Source organism: Lithobates pipiens, unplaced genomic scaffold (assembly GCF_037356315.1).
Source record: "Lithobates pipiens isolate NorthernLeopardFrog02 unplaced genomic scaffold, aLitPip1_a1.2 Scaffold_19, whole genome shotgun sequence".
NCBI lineage: Eukaryota > Metazoa > Chordata > Amphibia > Anura > Ranidae > Lithobates > Lithobates pipiens.
In genome coordinates this window covers 595,034,071-595,048,288 of record NW_027507764.1, presented here as the reverse complement: position 1 = coordinate 595,048,288, position 14,218 = coordinate 595,034,071, and the positions used below count along the sequence as shown (strand labels likewise).

General features: G+C 45.5%; 1 protein-coding gene across 2 annotated transcripts in view; it reads left to right on the top strand.

Annotated features, from left to right (window-relative positions):
* LOC143997811 (uncharacterized) overlaps positions 1-14,218 on the top strand; it is a 45,557-nt gene that overhangs the window by 8,097 nt on the left and 23,242 nt on the right. Inside the window, exon 3 of one of the 2 annotated variants that reach the window (XM_077493621.1) lies at positions 2,735-2,797. The exons of the other annotated variant lie outside the window; for it this stretch is intronic. Within the exon in view, the coding sequence (XP_077349747.1) occupies positions 2,735-2,797 (63 nt within the window). The remainder of the gene's footprint in view (positions 1-2,734; positions 2,798-14,218) is intronic. 2 annotated transcript variants of the gene reach the window in all.

Below are 14,218 nucleotides of genomic sequence, written 5' to 3'. Positions count from 1 at the left end.
TGGAATTTGTTGGGACCCCCACCATTTTTTTTTAAACTTTGGTTTGGGGTTCCCCTGTGGGAGAATCCCAATGCTGTTTTTATCAATGAACTTTTATCTGTATTGCCGAGACCAATTCATTATAGCCGGCACTAGCGCTATTACTTTTAAATTACTTTTTTCCTTTAGAAATGTCATTTTTCACTCGGACTGTTCTAAACACGGGAAACATGCGCCCCTTTACAGGCATACTATAGACACCCCCCAGGTACAACATTTAAAGGAATATTACACTTTTATTGTTTCACTTTAAGCATTATTAAAATCACTGCTCTCGAAAAAGCTGCTGTTTTTAAAACTTTTTTTGCATTGATCCATGTCCCCTGGGGGAGGAGCCGGGTCCCCAAACACTCCCCTGGAGCAGGAGCCGGGTCCCCAAACACTCCCCTGGGGCAGGACCCGGGTCCCCAAACACTCCCCTGGAGCAGGACCCGGATTCCAAACACTTTTTATGATAATAACTTGCATATAAGCCTTTAAAATTAGCACTTTAGATTTCTCTCATAGACTTTTAAAGGGTGTTCCGTGGCTTTCGAATTTGCCGCGAACACCCAAAATTGTTCGCTATTCGACGAGCGGGAAAACAGCCAATGTTCAAGTCTAACTCATGTTTGACCCGAACATAAAGTCCATCCCTACTGGTAATAATGATGATGCTGATCCCATAGACTGGTGACGATGATGATGATCCCATAGACTGGTGATGGTGATCCCATAGACTGGTGATGATGATGATGATGATGATCCCATAGACTGGTGATGATGATGATGATCCCATAGACTGGTGATGATGATGATGATCCCATAGACTGGTGATGATGATTCCATAGACTGGTGATGATGATGATGATCCCATAGACTGGTGATGATGATGATGATCCCATAGACTGGTGATGATGCTGATGATCCCATAGACTGGTGATGATGCTGATGATCCCATAGACTGGTGATGATGATGATCCCATAGACTGGTGATGATGCTGATGATCCCATAGACTGGTGATGATGATCCCATAGACTGGTGATGATGATCCCATAGACTGGTGATGATGATGATCCCATAGACTGGTGGTGATGATGATGATCCCATAGACTGGTGATGATGATGATCCCATAGACTGGTGATGGTGATCCCATAGACTGGTGATGATGATCCCATAGACTGGTGATGATGATGATGATCCCATAGACTGGTGATGATGATGATCCCATAGACTGGTGATGATGATGATCCCATAGACTGGTGATGATGATGATGATCCCATAGACTGCTGATGATGATCCCATAGACTGGTGATGATGATGATGATCCCATAGACTGGTGATGATGATGATGATCCCATAGACTGGTGATGATGATTCCATAGACTGGTGATGATGATGATGATCCCATAGACTGGTGATGATGATGATGATCCCATAGACTGGTGATGATGCTGATGATCCCATAGACTGGTGATGATGCTGATGATCCCATAGACTGGTGATGATGCTGATGATCCCATAGACTGGTGATGATGATGATCCCATAGACTGGTGATGCTGATGATCCCATAGACTGGTGATGATGATCCCATAGACTGGTGATGATGATCCCATAGACTGGTGATGATGATGATCCCATAGACTGGTGGTGATGATGATGATCCCATAGACTGGTGATGATGATAATCCCATAGACTGGTGATGATGATCCCATAGACTGGTGATGATGATCCCATAGACTGGTGATGATGATGATCCCATAGACTGGTGATGATGATGATCCCATAGACTGGTGATGATGATGATGATCCCATAGACTGCTGATGATGATCCCATAGACTGGTGATGATGATGGTGATCCCATAGACTGGTGATGATGATCCCATAGACTGGTGATGATGATCCCATAGACTGGTGATGATGATCCCATAGACTGGTGATGATGATGATCCCATAGACTGGTGATGATGATGATCCCATAGACTGGTGATGATGGTGAGCCCATAGACTGGTGATGATGATGGTGATCCCATAGACTGCTGATGATGATCCCATAGAATGTCTGGGATCATGGCTGTGGGGTCTTCTGCCGCCATCACACATCGGTCACTATACTAATACCGATCATTTCTTTACTCTCCTCAGCCCTGTCCGGGTTCAAATTCACCAGGTCGGGTAGGCAAGCAAAGTTAATTTTCACTGCGCCTTATCCAATGATGTCAACGCCTGTGATCAGGTAATCGAGGTTTCATGTGTTATTTCCGGGGGGGAGGGGGGGGGGACATTAGGAAATTCAGTGAAGAAACTGAACGTGATTTTTCTGGAGAAGAAACACTTTGTTGTGATCCAGAAAAGTATTTTTGTGGATGGAGGAATCTGTTCCTTTCTTTTTTTTTTAATCGCCAGCTGGCCGATCAAAAAAAACACGACCGATCTTTGGCCATCTTTATTGGATTACAATTAGATAGATGAGCCCCAGGATAATAATCCCATAGACTGGTGATGGTGATAATAATCATATGGAATTATCATCATCAATCCATCAACAGTTGGTTAATTCTCCCAGAACGAATGTACATGAAGTCTCTCAGGACGAATATCTGTACACATTTTCTATAAATAGACCCGTCATGTCTGTGGGGTCGTCTGCCGCCATCTTCTGACCGATCCGTCACTTTACTAATACCGATCATCTCTTCCCTCTCTACAGTACTGTCCAGGAAAGATTTCATTTGCCAGGCCTCCATCCCGTGGCATCTCCACCGATGATCAGGTAATCGGGGGTTTTATGTGTTATTCCCGGAGGGGACATCAGGAAATTCTGCCCCCTCCCCCGCAGAGTGATATTTCATTGTATAGTAGACTGACCCCTTTATACATCTCTACCTACTACTTCCTGTACAACACTGTCAGTGAAATGTGGCCGTACGCAGAGCACACAGCCAAATCTCCTCTTTCTAATAAAAAATGAAATTTCCGTCTTAATGATATAATACTTCTTACCTTTCAACCCACTCATCCAAATGAACAGACATGACCATCCTTCTTACGTTCTCAAATCGGTCAGCATGACTGACCCCCCCCCTCACCCGAGCGTCTTCTTTTATTTACATATCAACAGGAAGCCACACCCTGGAGGGTTTGCCTCCAACAGCTAAACTCCTCCTACAAAGCTTGTGACCTCACAGCAGCAAACGCAGGATGTGAATGACCATATAAGGACATGACCAAAGTAATGCAATACAATGCAATATAATACAGAGGAAGGTGGTGTCTTCACAGACAGCCAATCAGACATTTGTTTTCCTTCAAAAGAACCAATCACAGACAGGTATACATTCAAATAATCGATGATGCAAACCATACAAAACCAATGAATGATGACTACAATTCTGATAATAATCCTTAATATATATTGTTCCAGAGAATAATGTATACCTGGATTATTCTACACTTCCCTGTGGATGGAAGGTTATCCACAGATGTGCGCTGCCTATCCCCACATGTGGTGATCAGACACAGCAGAGACAATGAGCGTACATCCGCCCAGGGCCGCTGATAGAAATCATGGGGCCCCGTACAGCCTACCTGATGGGGCCCCCTTCAGCTCCACCCTGGCCCCGCCCCTGGTCCCTCCTTCAGCCCCACCCCTGGCCACACCCATTGCCCCTCCCCAGAGCCCACCTTGAAACAAAGGCATGGTATGTATTGCAGAGTATTGGTGGAGTATGTATTGCAGAGTATTGGCAGTGTATTGGCAGGGTATTTATTGCAGAGTATTGGCAGGGTATTTATTGCAGAGTATTGGCAGGGTAAGTATTGCAGGGTATTGGCAGGGTAAGTATTGCAGGGTATTGGCAGGGTAAGTATTGCAGGGTATTGGCAGTGTATTGGCAGGGTATTTATTGCAGAGGATTGGCAGGGTATTTATTGCAGAGTATTGGCAGGGTAAGTATTGCAGGGTATTGGCAGGGTAAGTATTGCAGGGTATTGGCGGGGTAAGTATTGCAGAGTATTGGCGGGGTAAGTATTGCAGAGTATTGGTGGGGTAAGTATTGCAGAGTATTGGCAGGGTATTGGCAGGGTAAGTATTGCAGAGTATTGGCGGGGTATGTATTGCAGAGAATTGGCAGGGTATGTATTGCAGTGTATTGGCAGGGTAAGTATTGCAGAGTATTGGCGGGCTATGTATTGCAGAGTACTGGCAGGGTATGTATTGCAGAGTATTGGCAGGGTATGTATTGCAGAGTATTGGCAGGGTATTGGCAGGGTAAGTATTGCAGAGTATTGGCAGGGTATTGGCAGGGTATGTATTGCAGAGTATTGGCAGGGTAAGTATTGCAGAGTATTGGCAGGGTATGTATTGCAGAGTATTGCCAGGGTATTGGCAGGGTATGTATTGCTGATGGCATACGATGATCGGTAGAGGAGATTAACTTTGCAGTTCAGGTTGCCCGGGCCCCCCTGCTGGTCAGGCCCGGTACAGCAGGGCCAGTTGTACTGTCCTATCAGCGGCCCTGCATCCGCCCACAACCAATCCTTGCAGAGCAAATATATCCCCTCAGACGATAGTCTGTACAGTGTACAGGGGCCCTTTCACTGGCGGACATACCCCCCACTCTGCAAACACCTCTTTCCAATCCCAAGAAGTTATCCACTACCTAACGGATCTCAACCAGCGTCAGTCTGCCCCAGTCAGCTCTTTTAGAGCAGGCTGGGGGAGAATGAACACAGGGGGACTCTTATGACAATACATATAATAATACATCTAAAATTTTCCACAACAGCTCCTCCTCTTTGTCAGATGATCCCATGTGTCCCTCGATGAATTTCGATCTTCTTCTTACACCCGGCCTTACAGTCCATATGAGTCCAGAAAAAGGAAAAGACGTTTTGACATGTAGACTCTGTTCCTCAGGAGAGATGACATGGTGAGCTGTAATAGTCGCCGGTCGGTCTGGGATCCTCGGTGTCTTGTTTGTGGGTCGGGGCTTCTTGGGCGTCTCATTGAGGAAGATGGGCTCGTCTGCTCCAGCTCTGGTCACGCGTCCAATCAGGCAACAGGAGCACCTCATCACGCCATATAGAAGGAATAGAAAAAAAAAAAAACAACATGAGTAAATATACCCCGACTTCCTTCAACTATGATCCGCTGCAAAAGGAAAAAATGTAATCCCCGAAGATTCCCAGACCCTTAAGAGGATTCCAACCTTCACTATCTATAGCTCTGGCTTTGCCTTTTAGGTTTCTTAGCCTTATCCATATGGGCCTGAACTTTGTCACCAGTATCCCAGATCCAGGTGTAGCAATCTTTACTTATGAAATCCCGGGAACCACCCTTAGATTGTGGGAACCAGTGGCGGAATTACCAGGGTCGCAACAGTCGCAGTTGCTATCCACAGGGCTGTGAGTGGAGAGAGTGTCTCTCATGTAACAGCAGCACAGAGACACCGGGATTGACGTTTTATTTCCCCCTCGTCCGTCCTCTCTCGCACGGGACACAAGACACACAGCTGATCTGCTCCCCCTTCGGTCCCCCCTCCTCTCTCCGGAGTTATATTATTATTTTATATTATATTTTATATATTATTTTATATTTTTATATTACTTTTTATTACAATTTATTACAATTTATTACAATTTTATATTACTGGACTGCCTCTGAGCCGGCTCTTTACCCCTCTGATCCTCTACAAACGCATTAGTCTTCTTTTCTCTTCAACTATTATTTCCCTGCTGATATTCTTGTTTGTTTCTATCTTGCTAACTATTCATTTTTTAACCTTTTTTTTTTGTGTGTGTTAATATTTTTACACTTTTCCCATTTTTTAAAACATGCAAAAAAAAAACATAAAAACATAAAAACATTATATTTAATTTGTAAATAAATTTGCGGGGCTTTGTACCAGAATCCCAATTTTGGTGTAATTTTAAACAGGACAAATTATAGAATAAAATGCGCACATTTTATCTGTGGTAACTCTATTTGTTTTTAACCACTTCACTTAAACACCTTCCTGCCCAGACCAATTTTGAGCTTTCAGCGCTGTCGCACTTTGAATGACAATTGCGCGGTCGTGCTACACTGTACCCAAATTTTTTCCCACATATAGAGCTTTCTTTTGGTGGTATTTGATCACCTCTACGGTTTTTATTTTTTGCGCTACAAATAAAAAAATACAGAAAATTTGGGGAAAAAAAATGTTTTTTTTTGTTTCAGTTTCAAAACTTTGTAAATAAGTACGTTTTCTCCTTCACTGATGGGCACTGATGGGCACTAATGATGTGGCACCAATTAAGTGGCACTGATGAGGTGGCATTGATGGACACTGATATGTGGCACTGATGGGCGACACAGATGGGCACTGATAGGTGGCACAAATTGGCATGGATGGGCGGCGCAGATGGGCATGGATGGGCAGCACAGATGGGCATGGATAGGCGGCACAGATGGGCATGGATAGGTGGCACAGATGGGCATGGGTGGGCACTGATAGGCGGCACAGGTGGGCACTGATAGGCGGCACAGGTGGGCACTCATAGGCGGCATTGTATTATGTTATACTGTACTAATGGATGCCAATCAGTGCCAAACAATAATGCATGCCAATCAGTGATGCCCATTGTGGGCACTGATTGGCATCCATTATGGGCACTGATTGGCATCCATTGCACTGACTGGCAACCCTGGTGGTCTAGGGAGGATTACCTTTTGCTGGGCATCCCTGGTGGTCTGGTGGCGTCCCTGGTGGTCCAGTGTGGGCATCCTCGGGGGGGCTGTGCTGATAATCGATGTCAGAGGAGCAGCCGATCGGCTCTTCTCTATTCGTGTCTGACAGACGCGAGTGAGGGAAAGCCGATCACCGGCTCTTCCTATTTACACTGTGATCAGCCGTGATTGGACACGGCTGATCATGTGGTAAAGAGGTCGTAGTTGCCGGGTGTCAGACTGACACCTCGCAACAACGATCGCCGCGATGTGCGCCCCCTGGGGGCGCGCAGCGGCTCATAATCCTGATCACGTCATATGACGTCCGATCAGGATTATGCAACCACTTTGCCACCGTCAATTGCCTATAGGGCGGGCGGCAAGTGGTTAAACAAACACTGCTCAAAAAAGAAAAGACGTATTTTGTTTAGTTTTGCTACGTTTTATTGTGTGAGAATTGCAGAAAAACAAAACAAAATAAAACAGAATTGTTGCAAGGCAATATTATGAAATGAAAGTCTTGTTTGTCAAAAAAACAATATACAAAATATTACCAAAAGTATTGGGACGCCCGCCTTCACACACACATGAAATTTAATGACATCCCGGTCTTATGCCCTGTACACACGGTCGGTCAGAAATTCCAACGGAAAAGGTCAGATTGGATTATATTGTCAGAAAATCCGATGGTGTGTGGGCTCCATCTGACTTTTTCCATTGGAAAAATTCAGACTGAAAAAAATTTGAGAGCAGGATCTCAAATTTTCTGACAAAAAAATCAGTTCGGACTATTTCCGATCGTTTGTAGAGTATTCCGATCGGACAAAGTGCCACGCATGCTCAGATCAAATTACAAGACCAAAGCTATTAGCTACTGGCCTGAACGTAGTCCCATCGTAACGAATGAACGTCATCACGTTCCGAACGATCGGATTTTCCGACAACTTTGTCCGAACGTGCAACACCAGTTTCGGACAAAATCCGTCAGAAAAAAAAAATCAGACAGATTTTGTGGTCGGAATTTCCGATCGTGTGTACAAGGAATTAGTCCGTAGGGTTCAATATTGAGTTGGCTCCGCCCTTTGCAGCTATAACAGCTTCACCTCTTCTGGGAAGGCCGTCCACAAGGTTTAGGAGGGTGTCTATGGGGATGTTTGACCATTCTTTCAGAAGAGCAGTTGTGAGGTCAGGCGCTGATGTTGGAGGTCTCCACTCTAATTCATCCCAAAGGTGTGCTATCAGGTTGAGGTCAGGACGCTGTGCAGGCCAGTCAAGTTACTCCACCCCTAACTCTCTCCTCCATGTCTTTATGGATCTTGCATTGTGCACTGGTCCAAATCATTTGGTGGAGGGGGGATTGTGGCATGGGGGTTGTTTTTCAGGGGTTTGGCTTTGCCCCTCAGGGGTTGGGCTTGACCCCTTAGTTCCAGTGAAGGGAACTCTTAAGGTGTCAGCATACTAAGACGTTTTGGACAATTTTATGTTCCCAACCTTTGTAGGAATAGTTTGGGGACATCCCCTTCCTGTTCCAACATGACTGAGCACCAGTGCACAAAGCAAAGTCTGAGGCCACACGGAACGGGTTTTGCGTCCACACCCGGCGGTGACGGGAAATCTTCTTGGCAATCTTCTTATAGCCTAGGCCAGCTTTATGTAGAGCAACAATTATTTTTTTCAGATTCTCAGAGAGTTCTTTGCCATGAGGTGCCATGTTGAACTTCCAGTGACCAGTATGAGAGAGTGAGAGCGATAACACCAAATTTAACACACCTGCTCCCCATTCACACCTGAGACCTTGTGACACCAGGGAGGGAAAATGACTAATTGAGCCCAATTTGGAGATTTTCACTTATGTACACACGATCTGACTATCTGGCGGACTTAGTCTGCCGGACTTTGCAGGGAAGATCTGCCGGACTTTCCCGAGTGGACCTGCCCACATACGACTTTTCTGGTAGACTAGGTCCGGTTAACAAGCTGCCAGACTATGGCGGGAGTCTTTTGAAATGAACAGACTTGCCCACATACGGAGAAAAGTCTGTTCATTTTGAACGTGGCTCCAGGTAGACGGGACTAGTGGGAAGTCAATGTCGCCGCCTCCATTGCCCCATCATCTGGTATGGATTTAAGGGGGAAGCCCTACATCGAAAAACGGCATGGGGGTCCCCCAAAGTCCATAGCAGACCCTTATCTGAGCACGTAGCCCGGCTGGTCAGGAAAGGGGGTTGGGACGAGCGAGTGCTCCCCCTCCTGAGCCGTACGAGGCTGCGTGCCCTCAACATGGGGGGGTGCTTTGGGGAAGGGGGGCCCTGCGGCACCCCACCCCAAAGCACCTTGTCCCCATGTTGATGAGGACAAGGGCCTCTTCCCGACAACCCTGGCCATTGGTCTGCGGGCGAGGGGCTTATCAGAATCTGGGTGCCCCCTTTAAAAAGGGGGCCCCCAGATTCCGGCCCCCTACTCTATGTGAATGAGTATGGGGTACATGGAGGATGCTGGGACTGGGACATCATAAGGGGCGGAGTCACCTGGACATCACCTGGTGACCCCGCCCCTTGTCCCTATATAAGTCGCCACACAACGCATCCCCAGCATTACGGCCGGAGAGCTCGTCGTGTCAACATCGGAAGAAGGAAAAAGAAGAGAAGAAGAAGCAGAGAGCGGCGACAACGACAGAAGACCGGGACAACGCTAGTAAAAGAGCTGGAAGAAGAAAGCGGAGGCCCGGCAAGTAGAACAGAAGAGCGGGACAAGACTCCCGGACGGCGGAGGTGATGAAGGAGAAAGTTGGGCTCCTCCGCTAGTAAAAGAGCTAGCAGAAGATAGCGGAGGAGTCTGGCGAGAAGACACCATCAAGACAGAAGAAGACCCCCGGAGCTGTCTAATAAAGTATTTTAAAAACCTGTGTTGTGTTTTTTATTTATTACTTTGGGTAGCGGTACCATGTACCCCATACTCATTCACATAGGGTAGGGTGTCGGAATCTGGGGGCCCCCTTATTAAAGGGGGCTCCCAGATTCTGATAAGCCCCCACCCGTAGACCCTGACAACCAATGGCCAGGGTTGTCGGGAAGAGGCCCTTGTCCTCATCAACATGGGGAAAAGGTGCTTTGGGGGGGGCCGCATGGCCCCCCTTCCCCAAAGCACCCGCCCATGTTGAGGGCACGTGGCCTGGTACGACTCAGGAGGGGTGGGGGGGGGCGCTCGCTCTTCCCCACCCCCTTTCCTGACCGGCCAGGCTACGTGCTCGGATAAGGGTCTGATATTAACTTTGGGGGCACCTCCACGCCGTTTTTTTTCAGCGTAGGGCTTCCCCTTTAAATCCATACCGGGTGACGGGGCTAGCGAGGTGTCAATCTCACCGATGGAGGCGGCGACATTGACTTCCTTCGCTAGTCCCGTCTACCTGGAGTCACATTAAAAATGAATGGACTTTTCTCCGTGTGAGGGGAAGTCCGTTCATTTCAACAGTCCGGCGGACTAGCACACAGACGGGCGGATTGTCCGCCGGACTGCCGAGTCCACCGGACAATTTTGAGTCCAAACTGCTTTCTAAGTCCGCCGGAGCCCCCACATGGGCGGATTGTCTGCCGGACTCTGGTCTGCCGGATAATCCGATTGTGTGTACGTGGCATTAGGGGTGTACTGACTTTTGTTGCCAGCGGTTTAGACATTAATGGCTGTGTGTTGAGTTATTTTGAGGGGACGGGAAATTGACACTGTTATACAAGCTGTACACTCACTACTTTACATTGTTTGTTTGTTTTTTTTTTTTGTTTGTTTTTTTATTAAACATTTTTATTGTTTTCCAAATAAGTTACAATACAATTTGAACAGATTTAAATACAAAAATATACACTTTTACCAAATTACAACTTATTTCCTTTCAACTATATATTCCTTTATCTATTCTAATACCCGAATATCCCCCCCCCCCCCAACACCCTCCCCCTGCGTCTATCATTATTATTTGAATCCTTCATTCAGGGGTTATCGGCATACGCCCTCCTAGATCTTATTCAATCCATTTCTTATTCTATATTTGCTATTCCTCCTGGGGCGTTCATTCTCTGCGGTCTCCACAACGTATAAAATCTTAACGCCGTTACCCTGTCTTGTTAGTTATTTTTTCTATCCATACTCATTTATTCATCGTGTTTACCCAATTTTGCGATGTAGGGGGATTCTGCGATTGCCAATTCTGCACAATTCGTTTTCTTGCTTGATATAGACCTCTTGCTAACATTGTTGATACGTTTATTGGGCCGATGTCTTTTTCAATATCACCCAATACACATACTCTGGGGTCTAATTCAAGAGTAACTCTAAAGGTAACATTGATGATTTCCAGTATCTGTGCAGTTTTGGGCATCTCCAGATCATATGTATAAGATCCCCTGTGTCCCCGCACATCTAGGGCATCTGTCCTCTGAACAGCTTTCTAGGTGTGTAGTAGGCCCTATGTATTAAAAACAAATGGGAGACCTTTTGCGAGGGGGGAGAGACCGATACCACTGGTCCAAGTTCTAAAACCCTTGCCCATTGCTCTACTGGGAGTTCACCTGCATCCTCTTCCCATCTACTTTTATTCTTATTGGGCCTTTCCTCAGTGTTACATTTGTTCATTAATTGCGCATATACTATTGATATTAAACCTTTACCACCATCGGCCTTAACTACTTTTTGCAGAAAGGAGATATTACTCCTTTCAAAGGTATCATTATTAACCACTTGCCGCCCGCCCTATTACAAATTGATGGTGGCAAAGTGGTTTCATAATCCTGATCGGACGTCATATGACGTGATCAGGATTATGAGCCGACACCCGGCAACTACGATCTCGGTAAAGAGTCTCCGACGGAGACTCTTTACCACGTGATCAGCCGTGTCCAATCACGGCTGATCACAGTGTAAATAGGAAGGGCCGGTGATCGGCTTTTCCTCACTCGCGTCTGTCAGACGTGAGTAGAGGAGAGCCGATCGGCTGATCCTCTGACAGGGGGGGGGGCCTGTGCTGATCTATTATAAGCACAGCCCCCCCGAGAATGCCCACACTGGACCACCAGGGATGCCACCAGACCACCAGGGATGCCCAGGATAAGGTATGCCACCCTAGACCACCAGGGATTCCAGTCAGTGCCACAATGGATGCCAATCAGTGCCCATAATGGATGCCAATCAGTGCCCACAATGGGCATCACTGATTGGCATGCATTATTGTTTGGCACTGATTGGCATCCATTAGTACAGTATATTATAATACAATGCCGCCTATCAGTGCCCATCCATGCCCACCTGTGCCGCCTACCCATGCCCACCTGTGCCGACTACCCATGCCCACCTGTGCCGACTACCCATGCCCACCTGTGCCGCATATCCATGCCCATCCATGCCGCCCATCCATGCCAGCTATCAGTGCCAATTTGTGCCACCTATCAGTGACCATCCGTGTTGCCCATCAGTGCCACCCATCAGTGCCGCCTATCAGTGCCCATCAGTGCCGCCTATCAGTGCCGCCTATCAGTGTCCATCAATGCCACCTCATCAGTGCCACTTCATTGGTGCCACCTCATTGGTGCCCATCAGTGCCGCCTTATCATTGCCCATCAGTGTATCCCCATCAGTGCCCATCAGTGAAGGAGAAAATGTACTTATTTACAAAGTTTTGAAACTGAAACAAAAAAAAAACATTTTTTTTTTCAAAATTTTCGGTATTTTTTTTTATTTGTTTAGCAAAAAATAAAAACTGCAGAGGTGATCAAATACCACCAAAATAAAGCTCTATTTGTGGGAAAAAAATGATAAAAATTTCATTTGGGTACCGTGTAGCATGACCGCGCAATTGTCATTCAAAATGCGACAGCGCTGAAAGCTCAAAATTGGTCTGGGCAGGAAGGTGTTTAAGTGCCCGGTATTGAAGTGGTTAAACTGCCTATCCAGAGCATGTCTAATCTGTAGGTAGGTATAAAATGACTTGTTTGATACCCCATATTCCTGTCTCAATTCTATATATGATTTTAAAGTATTACTCGCATACAACTGATCCCCCCCCCCCCCCCCCCCGGTTTAATCCATGGCTCTCCCAGTCTTTGTTTTTCTCTAACCTAGAAAGTTCTTGCAAATATTTGTTATTCCATATACTACTTTACATTTTGTAGACAAGTGTCTACATGAAAAGATAGAAGAAAAGATTTACAAACATGTGATGGGGTGTACTTACTTTTGTGAGATACTGTATATCTGACAATTGATCACACCTGGTGTACCGATGGCCAATCTCATTTCTTAGGAACCTAAAATGGCAGGACAGTACAAGTACCCCCCCCCCCCCCCCAAATGACCCCTTTTAGTAAAATTGGCTACTCGAGGTATTTAGTAAGAGGCATGGAGAACTTTTTGCAGTTCTATCTTTTTCCCTCCATAGTTCTTTGGAAAATGAAGGAATTAAATAAAATGTGTATTTTGTTTTCACAAACTTGTCATTTTAAAAAGTTATTTCTCACACACGGCATAGGCACACGTGCAATTACACCCCCAAACACACCTTCCACCCTTCCTGAATAAGGGGACCCCAAATGTGTGAGGCATTTTGACAGCCTAGATGCATAGAGGGGTCCAAAATCCCAGGAGCACCTTTAGGCTTTCAAGGAGCATAAATTACGCATCTAATATCCTGATTACCTGTCACGTTTTAGGAGGCCCTGGAACACCGGGACGGTAAAAACGCACCCACAAAATGACCCCATTTTGGAAGCAAACACGCCATGGTTTTTTTCTTTGAGGCATAATGAGTCTTTTGAACATGTATTTTTGAAAACTGTGGCAAGAAAATTAAAACATAATTTTTTATTTTTTTTTATTTTTTTTACACAAAGTCGTGACTTTATAAGATATTTCTAACACACAGCATGTACATACCAAGAATTACACCTCAAAATACATTCTGCTACTCCTCCTGAGTATAGCGATACCACATGTGTGAGATTTTTTTTCTTTCACAGCCTGGCCACATACCGAGGACCAAAATGCATGAGCACCTTAGGGCATAAATGACATATCTAATTTTTTTATTAAAAAAAACCCTATTGTATGTTACAATGGGTAAATGTTTTAAAGAAATAAAGCCTATAATTTTATTTTATGGTTTTTGCGTTGTGCATGGTGCCTAAAAAGTTCAGAAGCCCCCAATTGTTTTTTCTTTGTTTAGACAATTTGCTGACTGCCTATCACATTTTTGGGGGCCCTAGAGCACCAGCACCCACAAAATGACCACATTTCAGGCAGTAAACACCCCAAAGTATTTTCTAGGAGGCATAAGGAGTCTTTTGAACATGCCATTTTTTTGCCACAAGTTTTTGGAAAAAATGTGGAAAGAAAATGAAAATATATTTTCTTTTTTTACACAAGTTTGCCAATTTTTTTAAAACATTTCTAACAAACAGCATGTACATACCAAGAATGGCACCCCAAAATATATTTTGCTAC